At 36.4% G+C, this 19,655-nt stretch overlaps 5 protein-coding genes across 8 annotated transcripts; 3 read left to right on the top strand and 2 right to left on the bottom strand.

Annotated features, from left to right (window-relative positions):
- Positions 1 to 873: 873 nt before the first annotated feature.
- On the top strand, positions 874 to 2,877 carry J20 (DNAJ-like 20). The gene is made up of 2 exons (XM_086661924.1): positions 874 to 1,775; positions 2,545 to 2,877. Exons 1-2 carry the CDS (start codon positions 1,245 to 1,247, stop codon positions 2,686 to 2,688), a joined length of 675 nt encoding a protein of 224 aa, XP_086518050.1. The 5' UTR covers positions 874 to 1,244; the 3' UTR covers positions 2,689 to 2,877.
- Positions 2,878 to 4,650: 1,773 nt separating this feature from the next.
- Positions 4,651 to 8,181, top strand: LOC147559956 (cyclin-C1-1-like). The gene is made up of 9 exons (XM_086661922.1): positions 4,651 to 4,751; positions 4,838 to 4,944; positions 5,343 to 5,382; positions 5,599 to 5,643; positions 6,457 to 6,575; positions 6,692 to 6,806; positions 7,112 to 7,156; positions 7,455 to 7,602; positions 7,833 to 8,181. The coding sequence occupies exons 1-9, from the start codon at positions 4,720 to 4,722 to the stop codon at positions 7,929 to 7,931; spliced, it is 750 nt and encodes a 249-aa protein (XP_086518048.1). The 5' UTR covers positions 4,651 to 4,719; the 3' UTR covers positions 7,932 to 8,181.
- Positions 8,182 to 8,765: 584 nt separating this feature from the next.
- Positions 8,766 to 9,939, bottom strand: LOC147559955 (tubulin-tyrosine ligase). Its single transcript, XM_086661923.1, has 3 exons — positions 9,563 to 9,939; positions 9,139 to 9,260; positions 8,766 to 9,036 (listed from the first exon to the last, which is right to left on the bottom strand). The coding sequence occupies exons 1-3, from the start codon at positions 9,937 to 9,939 to the stop codon at positions 8,996 to 8,998; spliced, it is 540 nt and encodes a 179-aa protein (XP_086518049.1). The 3' UTR covers positions 8,766 to 8,995.
- Positions 8,939 to 14,567, top strand: LOC147559954 (GTP cyclohydrolase 1-like). Its single transcript, XM_086661917.1, has 3 exons — positions 8,939 to 10,235; positions 10,852 to 12,445; positions 13,020 to 14,567. The coding sequence occupies exons 2-3, from the start codon at positions 12,196 to 12,198 to the stop codon at positions 14,282 to 14,284; spliced, it is 1,515 nt and encodes a 504-aa protein (XP_086518043.1). The 5' UTR covers positions 8,939 to 10,235; positions 10,852 to 12,195; the 3' UTR covers positions 14,285 to 14,567.
- A 226-nt stretch (positions 14,568 to 14,793) lies between these two features.
- Positions 14,794 to 17,906, bottom strand: LOC147559953 (uncharacterized). Of its 4 annotated transcripts, none has more exons than XM_086661920.1 (9): positions 17,627 to 17,906; positions 17,468 to 17,531; positions 17,221 to 17,334; positions 16,628 to 16,809; positions 16,363 to 16,537; positions 16,125 to 16,273; positions 15,725 to 15,850; positions 15,526 to 15,626; positions 14,794 to 15,167 (listed from the first exon to the last, which is right to left on the bottom strand). In XM_086661920.1, exons 1-9 carry the CDS (start codon positions 17,643 to 17,645, stop codon positions 15,072 to 15,074), a joined length of 1,026 nt encoding a protein of 341 aa, XP_086518046.1. In that variant the 5' UTR covers positions 17,646 to 17,906; the 3' UTR covers positions 14,794 to 15,071. The 4 variants fall into 4 exon arrangements, with proteins under 4 accessions (XP_086518046.1, XP_086518044.1, XP_086518045.1 ...); XM_086661918.1 differs by having other exon boundaries at positions 16,068 to 16,273; positions 17,627 to 17,801; XM_086661919.1 differs by having other exon boundaries at positions 14,794 to 15,161; positions 16,068 to 16,273; positions 17,627 to 17,801.
- Positions 17,907 to 19,655: the final 1,749 nt, after the last annotated feature.

The following is a 19,655-nucleotide window of genomic DNA, read 5'->3' as shown; positions in this document are numbered from 1 at the left end:
AGGCCACCAAAACTAAAATAAAAACTTTTTTTTTTTTCTTTTTTTTTTTTTTTTTTTTTTGGAAGTCGACTACGATCTACGTATGTCGTTACATTTGGCACTTGATACATCATAGATGTGATAAGCTCGATAACCGCCCACTCAAACACTAACAGGACCGGGCCTATAGCCCAACTAAAACATGCCCTAAAGGCCAACAACATTATTTACACCCTAATAATCTCAATTCAAATAACCAAAGATTCCACCTTCTCTGGGATTCGAACCTGGGACCTCCAGGGCTTTCTGGAGTTTATGTCAACACCTTGGAACCACTTGGGCTACCAACTGTTGACAAAATAAAAACTTTTAGACTTAGAAAGCATAGTAAATTAACATAAAGTAAGAAAAATAATGAGGCACTCTTGAACCTTTTTTTTTTTTTTGTTGAAAGGGAGGCACTCTTGAACTTTGTATCCCTCTAATTCCATTGGTCCGTTTTGATCGCTCTTAGTCAAAAAATGGGTTTTTATACGAACAAACTCACCAAAATGGTCAATTTTAGATGTTAGGGAGATCTTTTCTTTCCTCACAATACATTGCGTATCTTGTACGTTTCATCAAATGACATTGATATATTATAAAAATGAAATATGTTTATAAAATTTATGCTATACAGAAAATGGATAGATCCGATAACACATTCAGTAAAGATTTGTGATACACGTATAGGGTGTTTTGGGACTCAAACCTACGACCTGAGAAACTTGTGAGGAGTTGCAAACTACTAGATGGAAGGGTCATTTGTTGATAACTGGTTATTAAGTTGTTGAAGTTTCGGTTAATTCGTAAAACATCATTTTGTTCTTAGATCTCTCTTAGCATCTTTTGTAGGTCTCAGACTGCTCAGTCCGATGCCTACAGATTGGACAACCCGCACTGGTGTAATCGTTGTTGTTCAAGCCAAACACGGAATAAGCACGATCAGAGTGTTGTCAGAGTCTCGAACGGCCTAATCCGTGACGCACCAAGAGAGAGGGAGGTGCAAGAGTAAAAAAAGAAGGGATTCTTTAGACACACCCAATGACCCAAACAATATCTCCTTGGGACCTCTCTCTCTCTCCCTATTCAAGGGAGCAACCTCCTTTCCCCCAATCTTCCCAAAGAAAATAACCACCACCAAAACAATATAAAAGCAAAACAGGTTGAGAGAGAAAGTGAATAAGAACACAAAAACAATCCCACAGTGAAACAAAAAGAAGAAGATGAGCTCTGGTGTAATATCTGAACATGGTTCCATTGTATTACAACTAAAACCACATCAAATCTTTACCACTACCAAGAAAAAACCCTTAATGGAAACATCTCATTTCTTTCTTCCCATCAATACCCATTTTCCAAAATCAAATCTTTTGATCGAAAACCGAATTTCTGATTCTGGGTACTCAAAATTTTCAAGATTCAGAACAAAAGCTACCTCAAACAATGGGTCTGTAATGGCTGCTGAAACAGATGAGTTGAGTTTTTATCAACTTTTGGGGATTTCAGAGAGTGGAAGTTTTTCAGAGATTAAACAAGCTTATAAACAATTAGCAAGGAAGTATCATCCAGATGTATCACCACCGGATCGGACTGAAGAAAATACTAAAAGATTTATTCTTGTTCAAGAGGCTTATGAAACATTGTCTGATCCCACTAGAAGGGCTATGTATGATAGAGATTTGGCTAGGGGTTTGCATCTTGCTTTCTCTGCTAGTAAACGTTATTATCATCCTCATGGTCACCATAACCAGGAGGTAAACCCCTATTCCTCTTTCTCTCTCTAGAACCCACAAACTCAAAAAACCCAATGAAAGTGGGTTTGCATTATTTGACAGGAAATTCCTTTTTAGGATACTAAGCTCATGTTGGATTACTTGATTATATCACTATAGTTCCATTGATTCTTTTTTTATGTTTACTATGTGACTTGTTTTTTTGGATATGTTCATTTTGAATAATGGTTGAGTTTTTTTTTTTTGTTATATGATTTGGATTTTGTTGTTCAATTCTCTTTTTGATATAGTGGGTTGTACTATTTGACTAGATTTTGTTTTGTTGTTTATTGGGTTGATTTGGTAATAGTTATGATCTTATGTGTTTGTTGATTGTTGTGTCTAATTTTGATTTAGGGTGTTTGCTTTTCAAATTGCTAGTAGTTTTTGTTGATTGTTTGTTCATTGGGAACTTGATCTAAGCTTGGAGTTTGCTTAAATTTAACTATTTGATTAGCTAGTTTTGATTTCCATCGAAAAGTTTCTTATTTTTGTAGGTGGTGAGTCTTCTCAAAGTGTTCTTTATTGTTCATAATGTTTTTTGTTCTTCGAGTTGCCCGTTTTTAAGATTCTAGATTATGGTTTTAGATGCTATTAGTACTTCATTTTATCGACATCTAAAAGCAAGTATGGTGAAAGTATGCGAGTATATCTTGTTCGTCATGAATTAGGTTCTTGATATATGTTTGTTTTTGGTTGTTTCTTATAGCTCTTGTTAGCTAATCTCTTAAGAGTTTTTTTTTCTTATCAGGGGTTAGATGAGAAAACCGAATGGAAAAACCGATGGCAGACTCAACTTTCAGGATTGAAAATGAAAAGTAAGAACCGAGATTCAAACATGTCTTGGGCAGCTCTAATGCGTAAACAAAGAAACAAAGAGTCAAGCGAAGTATAATTACTTCTTGTGCGATCTTTTACGTATGTATGTATTTTACTTTCCTTGTTCTTCTTCTGTCCGGATTGGAGGAAGTCAAAATCTAAAAGAACAACCTCTTTTGATTCCTTCCAATCTAATATGTAATTAGACTCAAAAATTTAATCGATTGTACAGATATATATATAATCAAAGGTAACCCTTACGTTACGGGTATGTTTGTTCTACTTTTATGCATAGAAAGTTTATATTGCGGCCAAAAGCTCTACAATTTATATACTGCAGGACCCAAATGAGCCGGCTGAGCTATTCCATGTTGTCCCTAACTTATTCTTACACTCTGCTTACACCTTCTTAAGTGGTTAATCCAAGGTGAATTATACTTATTGTGAATTTTTACATAGTTTCTTCTTAGGTTAGAAGTTTTGGAGGTATATGTTAGGTGCAACTCAAGACTCTAAAAAATCTCATTTTGTGGTAAAGAATGGACTCTTCTTGCTTGTGTATAACAAATCCTTTTCTTCTTAAACTATCTATTCTTAGTTATTTGTTATACTTAGTTGTGTTCCTTTTGAGAGTAGTTCTTTCTCTAGTTCCATAGTATAGGAAAGGTTCTATTTAGACGCAATCGTAGTAAATGCAGTTGGGCGCTGCAGTTTGGTAAGAATGATGGAAGGACTAATTTTTTATGATTACGCTGTTCTTCTACTATAGGTTTCTTTTAGTAGTATAGATTGTAATCTTGAATGATTGAGAGGCTAAGTTCTGTGATTAAGATTATTCTCTTATTATCTCCACAAATATTCATGAGGCTGTAATTTTTTGTCCTATGAGATTCAACCCAAATAACATTTCGAGTGGTCTGTTTTGATCCAAATGGTCTAGACTCTGACCCACGATTAAGACGGGTGTCTCTTTCGACATAACTTCACATAGATAAACAAGCGATAATGATGTTTTTACTTTTTAAATTTTGTATTTTTTTTTCCAAAACCACTTAAAATCTTTCCGCGCAAATCCATATACTAAATTTCTTTTCATTGTCAACTTCTCATTCTGAACAACAAAACAAAAGATCCGTGTTGGCCCAAATCTAGTAAGACGTGAGAATTTTTAAATTATAGTAATTAATTTTGTACAAGAGCAAAGAGAGGATTATGAAAGTTTAATCATGGGGTAACCAGGATTTCAGTTCACACAGGGTGCTTAAAGTTATAGGAGTAAAAGTATACTAAGAATGTGTGGGATAAGATCAATTATTGTGGTGAATAATTCAACTCACATATACTCTACTCTACTTTATATTATAAATTTCAAATGGATGATTTCGACAAATAAACAAGATAAGTCATAATCGTCTCCAGAAGCAATATAGTCAGATGCTAAATGTCTTGGTGATGAGTACATATATAATCGTCGTTGACCTAATACTTGCAACGACGATTCTCTTACACGGCCAACAATCAAGCGAAAAAAAAGGGAAAAAGATGTAAAAAAAGTGTGGAAGGAAGTAACAGGGGGATTTTTGAACTTCCAAGAACACACCATTTTTTAACTAACATCAAATCGTGTTAAACTAACATCAGATGGTGCTTTGAAGTACCTTGAGAGATAAAGACAAAGGAAACAATACACAGAAATGGAGATGATGTTGGTGGTGGTCATAATGCAGCGGAAGAATGAGGAAAAAGAAATCTGATGAAGGTAGTTAGTAAATGACATCTGAACTGCCAACGATCTTCATTCGATAAAGAGGAAAGAAAGAAAGACTGGAAGGAAATACTTAAAAAAAGAGAGAGAGAGTAAAAACCGAAAATAAATTAATATAACAACCCTTTAATTTGACTAACAAAATTATAATTCAATTGGGACACCATTATGTAATGTTTGACAAATATGAGGGCTAAATAATCTATTAGCCCACAAATTGGGTGTCAAATTGGAATTAGCCCAACATTATTTCGTTTCATCAATTAATTACTCACTAATAAAATTACTGTTTTTCCTCACATTTCCCCCGCCTTCTCTCCCTCTCTCTCTCTCTAGAACAAAATGGCTGCCAATTTCTGGAATTCTTCTCACTTGTAATATTATTCTTCTTCTCTCTCAAGTCTCAATTTTGAACTTGTCTGATGAATTTGTGGGTTTTATTTAATTTTTGTTGTGGCAGAAAACAGCTAATGGACCAAGAAGAAGTTGATGTTGTCCAGTCTCTGGATAAAGAAAAGGGTCTCACTTTAGAAGAATTTAAGTATATTAAGATGCATATGGCTAATTGTAACCTCCTTTTTCCTTCATTCATTCAACCTACCCATCATCATCATTCATATGCTTCTACCTAGCTAGGGTTTGCTTTATATTAGGGGGGTTTCCTTCATTTAAGTTCTATAGCCAGTTTCTTACGTTTTCTTGATAATAATCAATTCAAGATTACCAATTATGTATTTTATTCTCATGTAAATTTCCCTGCTTTTCTTTTTTGTGATCTATATTGTGTTTGTAGATTTTTCAAATTTGAACTTCTATGATGATAAAGGGCATTAGGATTTCTATATTTCTGATTCTTACTTATCACCCTTTGTTTTGAATTTTGTGGTCAATTTATGATTTAGGTTTTTTGTGTTAGTGATGGTTCAACATAATTTCCTTATGTCATTTTCTGATAATCTTTCCAGATATTTGGAAGCTGGCTCAGTTTGTTAAAGTCAGACAAAGGTATTCCCATTATCTGTTAAAATCCCGTAATAACTTGTAATTTTGCTGCTCAATCTACGAAATGATGAGAATTTTGGTTAATCTCCGACATATTTTGTACAAACATCAGCACAAATAATTCAAATTTTAGTTTTCTTGAGTTTAAAACCAAAACATAGTTCGATAAATTTGCACTTATACTGATCGATGTGATCTCTGATGCATCTCAATTTCCAGGGTGGTAGCAACTGCTGTTGCTTACATGAGACGTGTTTACACAAGGTGTGTTACAAAATTAGAATTTACAGATACTTGTGGAAGTCCAAGGCTGATCCTTTCTGTTATCCATCTTTACCCGTTTGCTGATGAATATCTAGTGTTGCCTTGATCATTTCTTTACTCAGAAATGATTTTACATAAGATTTATAGGCAAATCAACGAGGCTGTTCCCTGCACCTAGGTTCTAGGTTGATTCAAGAAAGCCTATTTATTTCAGTTAAAGATGGCTTCCATGAGGGAAATCGTGGATTTTTTTTTTGGTCTTTCTTTGTAGATAGCAAATAGTTGGGGAAGAAAGGTCTTAGAAAAAGAATAATTTTCCAAGTCCCTTGTAGGAAATTAAATAGGGGAAGAAGAAAGTAGATTGGGAGATCATCACTTGAAAGCACTTGCTTGAGCAGCTATCTCTTTCCACTTATTTCAAAAAGTAAAATCCTAAAATATGACTTCGACTGCCTTCTTCCCGTTCCACTCTTGACCATCTCTTATGCACGACTTGGGGATCCATTGACTGACTCTTGCAAAACAGGTGAAGTCGAGTTGCGAGTTTCGACAACCTTATGTGTCTCATGCAATAATGCTATAGCCATGCTTCATCTTTCCAACCTAGATGTACATGAGAAGCTACTAAACATTGCCAATATTAGGGGTTGTAGCTCATTTCTCTGGAGGGTTCTTTCATATACACTCATTCTTCGTAATATATTATTCTTGATCTTTTCAAAAGAAAAAGAACTGTCGTTGGAAATACAGTCTATGAACATAGTGTCTTCTATACCTTATCAATTAAATTCGCTAACCTGTTTTCTTTTTCAGAAAGTCTATGACAGAATACGATCCACGTCTAGTTGCTCCAGCATGCTTGTATTTGGCCTCAAAAGCAGAAGAGTGCACCGTGCAAGCTAGGCTTCTTGTATTTTACATTAAAAAACAATGTATGTCATGCTAGTAGAGCCAAGCACTAAAAAATTATTTTGGTTTCCTTACAAGCATTCATTTTGACTCACATGTGCTTTACTAGTTATTGTAACACTTTCTCTTTGTCTCGCAGATAAGGATGAGAAGTATCTATTTGAGATCAAAGATATACTTGAAATGGAGATGAAGATTCTTGAAGCTCTTGACTTTTATTTGGTTATCTACCATCCTTACCGTCCATTATCCCTGTAAGATCTTGCTTATCTTTGCTTCTCACTTTATCATGGTATAGGAATTGTGATCTACTTCTTTTGATTGATTACTTCATGTCAGCACTATTTGCCATTAAGGTACTTATTACTAGAAAAAGGTACAATATTAACCGAGTGTATCATTAAATCAGTGCTCCAAACTACGAGTTGGACGAACTCGTACCGACTAAACAAGTGATAAAGGAAATATTAACGAGTTGGACAATGTCATTGACATTTTTTTGGGTCTTGAAGAAAACAATCTGCTAAATTTCCTTAACTTTCTTTTTTCTCGCCAACAGATTACTTCAAGATGCAGGCATAGCAGATATAACTCATTTGTGTTGGTAAGAACCTTTTTATGTTGCCAGCATTCTAATTGTGGAGTCTTCCTAATGTAAGCAAACCATCCGTTTATGATCGAATTTTATTTACAAGTAGACAACTGTCAGTGTTCTTTTTCTCGAGAGGAGGTTAATTTCGGGGAGTTGGGGGGTTCCCGCCGGAGCTTATTGAATTTGGCGGTTTACTTTGGCCATCTTTGCTCACAATGTGGTTTGTTAGTTTTGGTGATTTTCTGATAAGATTATAAGATGCATTGTGTATATTGCTTGTGAATCTGATACGACATTTTGAATTATGCAGGGGTCTAGTAAATGACACATATAAGATGGATCTCATTCTCATATATGCTCCATATATGATCGCATTAGCTTGCATATACATTGCTAGTGTACTCAAAGATAAGGACACTATATCATGGTTTGAAGAGCTCCGGGTTGATATAAACGTCGTAAGTAATTCTTCTCGAAAACACACATATATATAATGGAAATGCAATAGCGGAGATTGAAATAGAACTTAAGATTTTCGTTTTACCCTAATCCTTTTGAACCTGAAAAGGAGATTAAGACTAATTACGTGCTTATGTATTTTTGATTGCTTCACTTTAAGTATAATTGAAACGGTAAACTTCATCTATGAAGATCCGTTGGGTTTATTTATGATTGTTGTTATTGACAGGTTAAGAACATATCTATGGAGATACTAGACTTCTACGACAATCACAGAATTCTGCCGGATGATAGAATAAACGCGATTTTCAACAAGTTAAAACCGTAATGACTTTCCACTTCGTTATATCTGCAGGTTCGTAGTTGTCGGAATTTCACCTTGTTACTTGTTTATAGTAGAAGAATACGAGGGAAATGTTTGATTTTCATTTTAGTTTTTATGTATGTGAACTGAAGATTTTCTTCGTGGGTGAAGTAGTTTTTAACTAGGAATATTATGTAACAACTGCAAGTGTAACCGATCCATACAATGTTTTTTCAACATAATCTGTAATATAATCCGTACAATGTTTCTTCAACATAATCTGCAATGTAATCGTTTTAGACGCCCATCGAATTTAATTTGAATGACTTTTGGCAAGGAATCGTCGTTATGGTCGTTAGCACTTAGCACGATATCTTTTGAACAAAACCTGTCAATTGCTTCAAATCTTTCTAACGTTTCCATATCATTCGTTTATGAAAAAAAAATCCAAAGAGAGCACAGTAGAGTAATTCCACTTCGAACTCTTAAGTCAGATCCTAGTCACTATGGAGAAGGAACTGTTGACTGCTGTCTGAGTCCGAATTTCTTTGCTATTGTCCTCGTCGAGTGAACTCGGAAGGGACAACCATTTTTTATTTATTTGATTAACCGAAGTCAACTCTCTAAAATGAGCTCCGGAAGCAAGATTATGGAGCATTTGCGGAACGACCCATACACGACTTGTAGAGGACGACGTCTTGGCCAAAAGCAAGAATATGGGACACCTATAGGCTAGACGAGTAGTTCAAGAGGTAATGCTGCGACAAAATGTCAAGGATATGAATTTGTCAAATTGGGTTAACTTAACAAGTACATAGTAGAGTAGCTTATCTCACATCTACTCAGCAGTCCGTCAAGTGATAAGGGCAGCTTCAATCCGACTTTAGTATGAAAAAATCAGTTTCGGAAACTATAATACAAAACATTAGATGTAAAACAATGATAACTATGGTTCGATTGGAAGATTCTTAGAAATCCTTTCAACAGAAATGTATAATGAAGTTTCAGAGTACTATCAATAATTTCTGCAGTATTGGATTGATTTTGTTCGAAAAACAAGGTCTCAAATGGCAGCAAATCAGGTACCTTCATTGATTCATCTTGTTCTTCTTCTTTGCTTGTTTCTTCTCTATATATCATCGGACGAATTGAAATCATTAGAATGAAATTCAAATCGATCACAAACTGATTGATAGTTTAAAATGTAATAATGGAGTTGAAGATTTAATACCTAATTTTCTTTTAGCTTCGGATTTAGCGAAGAATTCCATCCATTCTTCAGTCATAACATATATGGCTTCTTCTTCTTCTTCTTCTTCCTCCTCTTCTTTTGTGAACTCTTCCTGCAACAATCTGTTTATTCAAAGATACAAGAAACCAATTAAGTTATAAACCCCCCCAAAAGTCTGTCTGACTTCAATTCATATTAAGTTATACCAAGGACAGGAAAATCACAAGATAACAAACCCTAATCTTGGACTATCATAATTACTTTATAGCTCAGTACTCATCAATAACAAACCCTAAATGATATAGTAGCAATTTGCAGGAGCTTGATTGATAGTTCTTTAAACCCTAAACCCTCCTAGGGGGGGAAGAGCTAGCTACATCATAAGAATAGAAAATGAAGAACCAATTGAGAATGAATAACTTACTGATCTCCTTGTTTAGACTCCGAAATCTCCATATTTAGAGCGCCTGAAGAAGAAAGGGAGATACCTAAATTGGACTCTCGGACTGGGAGAGGATGTAGGTGAGGAAGGGAAGTAAAATTAGGGCAGACATGGAGGTGATGGTGTTGCTTAAAGGTAGGGTTGGGAGGTAAAATACAGTGTGTATTTGGACTACAAAAATGAGGGTGGTGGTGGTGGTGATGGTGGAGTAGATGATGACGGTGGTGAGGACAGAGATGGTGGTGGTGGTGGTGGTGGTGGTGAGGACAGAGATGGTGGTGAGGATGATGATGAGGGGTCATACTGGGAACTGTAGAAGAATTGAACACCACTGATCCGCCATTAGAGATTTCCTCCATATCGGAACCCAACTGTCTAATCGGTTTATAATTTGGCCGCCCGGGAGAAATAAGAAAAAAAAAAAAAAATTCGACTGAAAATACTTTTTCAAATGCTTTCTCTCACTAGATCATGCCCCCCCACCCCCCACCCCACCCCACCCCACCCCCAAGTACCCCGATCAGGATTCGGCGGGGATAGGCATAATATCACTGAAGTTCTCAAAAATAGGTAACTTTGTTCTAATAACATTTTTCCAGTTTTTTTTGTTAAATAATTCTGAGTGAAATATTATAGTTTTGGGAGATTTTAAAAGGCCTCCCCGTTTTTGTTAAAAGGCCTCCCCATGGTTTCGTTGACTTAGTAAAAAACCTTTGACTTAGCTTGGTTAAAGGGCCTCCTCTTTGAATGGGTGAAAAAAACCCCTTTAAAAAGTGTATTTCACCCACATCATTTGACCACGCCACATCATCATCTTCTCCGGCAGGGTCGCCGGCCGGCCAAACTTCCGGCCGGCGACTTTCAAATTTTTTTTTATTTTTATTCTCTCTCTCTCTAAAAACAAATTTTTTTTTTCTCTCTCTAGATCTGGTTCATCGACCTGCTTGAAGGTCTGTTCTTGAAGGTCTGTTGAAGACCTTCAAGAAGGTCTCTCTAGATCTGGTTATATGAACCAGATCTAGAGAGAGAATTTTTTTTTTTTTTTTTTTAGAGAGAGAGAGGATAAAAAAAAAAAATTTGAAGGTCGCCGGCCGGCGACCCTGCCGGAGAAGATGATGATGTGGCGTGGTCAACATCACCGGTCTTGGGTTAAGTTTGACCTAACGGCGTTAACTTTGCCGTTAGGTCAAATATTGATGAAGGAGGTGCTCTTTTGTAGAGGGGGCCCTATAACCAAATGGGTTATAATGAGGGGCGCTTTTAGCGGGGAGGCCCTACAACTCCATCGTCATTTTTATCCTCTACAAAAATGGTCGCTGATAGGCAATTTTTTATTCTTCTTAGAATCTTTCTTCTCTTCAGTCCACCACCTTCGATCGCCATCACCATCAATTCTTTTCTTCTGTCGAAAATAGTTCGACCGACCAACTCCCATCTTCTTCTCCAAAAATTTTCAGCAGATCACCCCCATGTGCGGAATCCTATCTTTCTCTTTCTCTAAAAAAAAAACTCTTTCTCTCGCTACCTACACGAAATCAACCATTCCCATTTTTGAGTCAATTTTCTTCATCTCTCTTGATAGACTTTTTCGCTCTTGATGGACTATTGATGTTTGTTTAAGTCTGAGGTAGGTCTATATTTGTATCATCTTCGATTATTTTTCTTTGTGTTTTGGGAGTAGATGTGTATGTGCAGTCAAAATGGATGATGTGCAATCTAGTGTTGCTTTCCGTTCCGTGTCGGGCAGGCCCTAACCGGGAAAAAGAAACAGGCTACAATCTAGGCGCAGCTAAACTGGATTCAAATAGTCACGTGGTCGGGCAGCGAGATCCGTTTCAACTATGCTGGCTTTGCAAAAACCTGGTCTTTCTACTAGGTAGATTCAGAATAACCCAACGGGCTCAGATCCAAGCCCAACCCAATCCCGGGATAAAACTCGAGTTGGTCTTGCCTGTATTTTGTAAGTGTCGGGTCCATGTGAACGAGCCGACTCGTGGCCGGTATCAGACAGACTCGCATCGGTAAGCACCACTAGCACCATCTATGATCCAAAGCAGTGAGTGCATGTCCACTCAAAATGAATGTTGTACAATCTATGATGGAAAGTAGTAGTAAGTTGGGGCCCCTATGGTTGGTAGATGGGAAGTAACCGTACATTAAAAGTGAAGTGAAAGATCCTCTCAATCGACATGGTTTGTTGGTGGTGATCGAGGTCCCTTCCTCCTCATTGGTGAGAATCAGTCCACACATTTCAACATCCAACGGTTCCTATACGTCTCTTTCTTCCCTTTCCCCCTTTCAAAATTCCTATGTTCATCCTCTGAATCTTAATCTCCTTCTTCTCTTCCCACTTTCAGGCACCCATTCTTTCATTCTTTCTCAATCTTCTGGTTGATTTTTGTGTTTAGATCTATACTACCCATTTCCATTTCTCTCATTTTTATCTATTTTGGTATCTTAATCGATTTTCTGATTTAATAGATTTGGGATTCATCCCTATCTCTAATTCAACTCCCAAACCTTCAAATTTCAACCTTTTAAGGATTGGGTATTCACTTTTGTTCTGAGATTTAGTGGGGGATTGTATTGATTCTACTCTCGGGTATTCGTGGAGGATGGGTATTTGTGATGTTCTGTCAATGGGTTCTCTGGATGAGGGGCACTTTAATGGAGGAGAAGTTGAAAATGGTTTGAAACTTCAAAAGTCTTCTGAAAATGAAGAAGAGGAAGAGTTTTCAGAGAATATCTCTTCCATTAAAGAGGCTGTGAAAGTTCTGTTGCAAGGGTTGGGAGAGGATTATAACAGAGAGGGTCTCAAGAAAACACCACTTCGTGTTGCTAAAGCATTCTTACAAGGAACCAGAGGTACTTGTTATTCTCTCTCTCTCTCTCTCTCTCTCTAGCATTTCTTCCTTACCTACATTTTGATGACTTAGCTTAGTTGAAACGAATTGGAATTAGGGTTCATTTATATGAAACAGTAGCTAACTTGATATATTTAGTGAGAATAGTCCCACATAGCAACCAAAAATATAATGTTCACTCATAGCCCATTGGTTTTGAATTGAATGATGAGAAACTTAACATAGTATCGCAGCTAGGCCAACATGTGCTCCATGTCACCCGAAAAGACAAAAAAGGAGTGTTCGGCTGACAAAACACCACACTTGAGGGGGCGTGTGAGAATAGTCCCACATTGCCAATTGGTTTTGAGTTGGTGACCACAAACTCAACATTCTTTAACGATGTCGATCGAGAAACTTGTCTGTCTTGATAAAAACCCTGTCTTTCTGTGCGTTTGAGCTCTCTTCGAGGTTTCCGAGCTCAAGAGTTTGAGTTTAACTTGCACGATAAGAGGTTAAGTAGAGTTTGTAGCTTGAAGTTGATTCTTCATTGCTTCTTGATTTTCGACAAGAAATTTGATTTTATATATTTTCAGGTTACAGACAAAAGGTGAACGATATTGTTGAAGGTGCTTTGTTCCCAGAAGCTGGTTTAGATAGTTCAGTTGGGCTTGCAGGAGGAGTTGGTGGACTCGTTGTCGTTCGAGATCTTAACCTTTTTTCGATCTGTGAATCTTGTTTGCTGCCTTTCCAAGTCCAGTGTCATATCGGGTATGTCCCATCTGAAGAACGAGTTGTGGGTCTAAGCAAACTGTCCAGAGTTGCAGATGTTTTTGCCAAAAGGCTTCAAAATCCACAACGTTTAGCAGATGAAATTTGTTCAGGTTTGCATAATGGAATCAAACCAGCTGGCGTCTCAGTAGTCCTCCAGTGTTGGCATGTTAAATCCCCTGATGTCGAAGTTGATTTTACCTCCCCAAAGTACCATCCTTCAAATATCGAAATGCAAGGATGGGAGAAAGTATTAGTGAGTTCTGCTTCGGGCGTTCTCGAAAATGAAAATGGAGATTTTTGGAGTGATTTTGCTGCACTTTTGAAGTTCAGAGGCATAAATGTCGAACAAGCGAAATCCAAGCCCTCCATCAGCCAGTATTGGTGCCCATCTAGGCTCCATGACAGAAGCAGCAACGGGCATTGGAGCCCAAGAAACCCTTTGGTTCATAAAGTCTCCTGCAAAACAGAATCCGGGCTTCCCACAATGGAGAAAGCAATATCCATTATGCTTCATGCTCTTGGTGAAGACCCATCACGGAAAGAACTCGTCGGAACCCCTCATCGTTACGTGCAATGGATGATGAACTATAAGAAATGTAGTATCGAGATGAATCCACATCTCAATGGTTTCGACTCTGATAGAAACTTGTGTGGTGACAGTAACGGAAACGGTTTTAATCATGTTGAAGATGAGCTTCGATCGGAATTGAACTTTCCGGTTTGGTCTTTATGTGAACATCATTTGTTGCCATTTCATGGTGTGGTACATATAGGATACTTTAGTCATAAAGGAGTTGAATCCATGAAGAGATCAATGTTGCAGTCAATAGTTCATTTTCATGGTTGTAAGCTCCAAGTACAGGAAAGACTGTCAAGGCAGATTGCAGAAACCATTTCTTCGGTTTTAGGTGGAAATGTTATGGTTATCATTGAAGCTAATCATATTTGTATGATCTCTAGAGGGATCGAAAAAGTTGGAAGCAGTACAGCAACAATTGCTGCTCTTGGTCGATTTTCAACTGACTCAACGGCGAAAGCGAAATTTCTAGCATCCATTTCAGAGAGTACAGCTTGTGGAGGAAGATGAGTTTATAGTCTTATCCTCTATACTCATTGTTTTCGGCTCTTTTATGCGTTTTTTCTATCTGCAAATTTACGATACAAAAGGAATAAGGTCTAGATAGAACCACCCTCAAAACGTAAAACCGGACGATGGCCTGAGTTTGGTTTAAATTTTCGAAAGACAGGAGTCAACGATAACAAGAAGGTATGCAACATTTATGATTTTGTTTGTTGTAATTCTTTTCGGCTGATTGTCTAAAGCTGTAACCTAAAATTTTGGAAGTTGAATTCAGAGGAAGTTTTAACAAGTTTGGGTATTTTCCATTTGAACTACACTATCAATCGGCATGACTAGAGAGAAAAGTTGGTGAAGAGAGTGAAAGGTAGTTGATTTACTATACAACACCGAAATAAGAGATGACATTTTAGGGTTTAACTGAACCATGATAATCTGCAAAAGGAGTTCGATTTTTTTTTTATTATTATTATGCCCTGCAAAGTTCTGAATTTTTAAAGAGATACAAAAAACGAACAAGCCAAATTGATCGATCGATGCTTCTCCATGACCAATTTGCTAATAGCACCAATATAAAGCAAACAAAAACTTAAAGAGTTGCGAAACGACTAACTAATCAAGGTTTATCCATCATTGTCTAATAATAAACTATATAGATATGAACACTAACCACGAACAAAAACTTTAGTCTATCTATTAAAATAAAAATCAATCGAACAAGATGATGACCGAAGGTGGAGCATGTGCCTTCCCAACTTAAAGCTTCTTCTGCTCGATCGTGTCTGAAATTCTGTTGCTATTTGAGACGGCTATACTTTTTGAAGGTAAGTATAGTACCGTAAGTCAGAAGGAAGAACAAAATGATCACCACAAATTCCTTCAAAACCTGCATCTAAACGATCAACCTTTAGCCTATAAACATGGAAACATATAGAAAGTAAGTGAAAAAAATCGTTTCACATTAAACATAGATCAACTTGTCACGAGACAAAATGTTTAAGAAAGACAATAGAAGATCATCCTTAGTGGACACCAGCATTATGAACTCCGGGTGGACTTTAGCCGGAATTGGAGTATATAGGTCGGGCAGTGAGAGGATTATGAATACGTGACATACCCAAACTCCTCCACATGCTATTCGGTCGAAAATTTGAATAAAAACCGATCTAGTTCTTACGAATAAAGAAAAACGAAAACTGCAATAAAGAAACAAGTCCAATAAATGTTCTAGCTCTTTATGAAGGGAATACCTCAAAAGAATTGCTTTTAAACGGAAGGTTCTTTTCGGCGTGCTCTAAGGAGTATCTTAGCATGTCCACTATTACCAACTCAGTTGTTGGGTCAGACTTGTCTGCAATCAAGATATGACAAATAACATAAACAGTCTGATAAAGCGATCACTGTTATATAAAAGATCAAAAAATAAGTTGGTAGTTTCAAAAGGATAACCTGGAATGTCAAAAATTTGTGTATCTGGTGGAATGCCAAGGAACTCTCCTAAAAGGACACGCACACAATTACGGTCAGAGCGTGAAAGTAAATCACCATGAGTGATCACAATCACAGGTTTATCATCTGCAATGTCAAGTAAACGATAGATTTGAGCAAGAAAACAATACATGCGACTTCAACTTGTTCGAGTGTGGTGGTGGTGGTGGTGGTGGTGGCAGTGGTGTGTTTACTATATATAGGCCCGGAGCTATGTGCAGGCCAGTGGTGGCCATGGCCAAAATAGTACGCAACGAAGGCAAGGAATAAATAGATAACATCAAAGATGATCATAAGATAGAACCTTTAAACGACAAATACGGGCAGTTGTAAGTTTCTGCAAGCAAGTCGATGTACCGACCATTATATTTACACTCAAATGATTGGAGTACTGAAAGTCCATTGACGACAAAAATCACAAAATTAACCGTTCTCTTCTTTCTCGAGCAATAGTCTTCATGTCGTGTTTTGGCTATCAGGTTCTCCCTCACAACTGAATCATCGGAATCTCTGTGATAACAATTCCACAATCATATAGTTATAAGACCCAAATCCTTGACCTAAAAAGGTAAAAGTTGAATGAAGTTAAAAAATATAACCTGATAACAAGTTGTCCCTGACGAACACCGGTTGTCATCCAACTCTTAAGGTTTTCAAAATTATCCGACGAGTTTTCTGACAAACTACGTGTATCGTATAGACAAAAAGAAGATGAGCCTTTAGGAACCATATATTCTTGAAGAAAATAGGTTCCTTCTCCGACAAGCGAGTTATCTGCACAAGTAGAACAGCATAATTTCTTTCTTATACGAGCTATTCTTCTTCGTGTTAGTTAATGTATATGAAAACGGGTACATAACTCACATGATACTTGAGCGGCATCGGGTGCAAACTTGTCCTCCTCAAAGACCCTCAAAATTCTATTAACAAGACTACTTTTTCCTGATCCTTTTAGGCCAACTAGCATTAGGGTTATTGTCTTTGGCACATCATACTTACTTACCTTCCAACGAGAACCCGATTCAATCCAAGCTCCAGGTTTGTATCTGCCCAAGTAAAAGTTCAAATACATATATAAAATCTATGGAGTCGACATAAGATATTCAATCTATAAACCTCCGAAAACAAGTAACTCTAACTCGCTATCGTTAAAACAAGTCCAGATGAAAAGATTCACATGCCATGTCAAAACAATCGAGCACTATAACCTAGTTTAGGTCTAATCCAACCCAATGTCATAATCTGTTCCCTTCTATGAATTCACTAGGGTTAAGTACTAGCGAGATTAGTCGAACAATAGCCACAATTATGCATGAATACTGAATCTTCTGCACCTGTTTTAAGCCGAATGTCCAAGACAATATGACCAAAATAGACAATGAACCCTAATATTAAAGCACAAACTCCATTAACAAATAAGGTTTTCAAAATCTAAGAACATATTGAATAAAAAATACCTAATAATTTGATCTTTGGCTTCTTTGATGCCAGCAGCTCTCAGTTCTAGATTAGTGTAACTCTCATGAATCTTTTGGTAAACCTTTAATCTCCTCTTTTGAAGAATCTCATAACTAGAACAAGCAGAAGAACCAAATAATCACAAACAACCACTAAACCCACAAGTTTAAAATCATCAAAACTTTAGTAATAGAAGTTGGATTTTGAGAAAATGAAAACATGCAAGAGCCATGAAAAGTTAGTTACCATTCAAATTTTGATGATTCCATTGATGGGTTTTCAAAATTATGATCCAATAATGGTTCTTCTTCTGTAATACAAAATGGGGTATTCTTTAAACATATATTCTTTCAAATACTTAAACAGAGACAAAAACAGAGGAAGAAACAGAGAGAAAAGCAATACCTTCCCTACCAGCACCCATGATTGATGATTCTATTCTTTTCTAATTCTTGGTGTTTAAGATCCCACAAAAAATCAATGCTTGTTAGTAGTTTTTAAATGGGGTTTAGGGTTTTTATATAGATATGGATGACAACAATTAACTAACTAATAAGTGTTTTAAACATAAAAAATTCTTAGTTGGCTCCCTCTTTTACTAGCCGGATATAAATGTGGTGAAAAATTGTAGACATTTTTTTTTTGTTAAGGAGTGAAAAATTGTAGATATGGATAATAGAAATTCAAAATCAAATTGGAATTTGTATTTGATTGAAATAAGTAGGTTAAAAATATTTGCATATCCTGTTCGGATATATCTTTAACAGAACATATAGTGTTACACTGTTATAGACAACATTTACACAAAAATGGTATGTCACAAGGGTGTTTAGAGCTACAATCATTCTATATTAATTAAAAAATATAACAAATTAATGAGAACTCGTTGGTCGCATCAATTAAAGTTGCGATTTTGTCACGAATGAATATTTTCGATTTTATTTCTAGTATCACCTTATTTATTTTCCTTCTTAATATAATTTATAGTTACAATAAACGGAAAATTAGTTTCATAAATTTTTTTATGGTTCTTAAAAAATTATTCGCAATATAAAATGTTGTTTAGGCCGACAATATGAAGTAAATTTGGACTATTAAAGTCGGGAGAGATGTAATGTACCCCAAGTCATTCAATATCTCATGAAATAGTCGGTTTTTATGATTGTGAAGCAATTTCCACACAACGATTCCACGTATTTGCACCCCATTGACGGAAGATCTTGTCTTTTGTTCGCTCAAAGAGTTAAATTGATGCATCCCAACAAAATATAGTAACTTCTTCAACAAAAAAAAAAACAAAATATAGTAACTTCGACGACCTCTCGGCAAGTCTCAACATCATCAATGATGTCTTTCCTCGGTAAGGATCTTGCGATAAGATACCCTGCTAAAGTACCTGCTGTACTTGGGCTAATTTCACATTGAGGTGGGAACGGGAACGGTGATGGTGCACGAGCATACTCGTCTAAGTTCTCTTGCCATTCTCAGTACCGGTCCTGATTTTTGAATTTTGAGGGGCCTTAGGATAAACTATCGACGGGGGCTCTACACCACATATTAGTCTTCCCCTTTGTATTTTGTCTTTTAAACTTCCTATGAATTGGGATGTGTTTAACACTTTAACTTTAATTTCATCAAACAAACTACACATCAGTACCGTTTGAAATATTGTTCTGTTAGTGCCCCTTTTAATTAACAGGAAAAAATTATTTAAAAAATGATGCATGTCAAACGATCAAACCTTAGACCTTAGGTTATCTAAGCGTCTACTCTACCAACTCTACTACCCAAACAAAATTGATATTTATATGCATAAAAAAGAGTACATATACTAATACTATCTTTATACGAAATTTATATAAGTTGGGGTCTCTAAATTTGGGAGCCCTAGACTGCCGTCTGGTTCGCCTAAGCCCTGGCTATTCTGGCAAGGAAAGAAGAAGACAAATGACATTGATCAAGCCTCCTTGTTTCACCATTTTTTATAGGTTCTTACAGGATCTAGGTTTACTTTTTTTAATAAACAATGACTCTTGTAGGCATATCTGTAAGAAATTTGGAATACATAATAGGACTATAGGAGTTGTTCATGGAGGTTGGGTTTATTAATCTTGTAACAGTAGAATGTTCAACATTGATGAGTCTAGTAACAACAAACATTAGGCTTCATTAGAATCTAACTAATGGATTTTCTTTGGCCAAAGGTAAAGGATTATATATAACATGTCCTATATCAATTGAAAAATTGAATATTTGCCCAAAGTTAGAATGCTGGATATATTATCGAAGGGTGGGCAACGTTGGTCGCTGACTGATCGGGGTTTTGGTTCGTTTAGTTTGATTAAGTTCGATTTGACTCGATTTGTTTCAATTGATGGATTTAACATATTCTAATGTCTAAAGAATAAACTTATCTTGAATTTCATGTGGAGTC

The sequence above is a fragment of the Eschscholzia californica genome, unplaced genomic scaffold (genome assembly GCF_041429995.1).
Source record: "Eschscholzia californica isolate CP2 unplaced genomic scaffold, dmEscCali1.0.p SCAF_2, whole genome shotgun sequence".
Taxonomy (NCBI): domain Eukaryota; kingdom Viridiplantae; phylum Streptophyta; class Magnoliopsida; order Ranunculales; family Papaveraceae; genus Eschscholzia; species Eschscholzia californica.
Note: the sequence above shows the minus strand (reverse complement) of the source record. Positions and strands in the feature narration are given on the sequence as shown.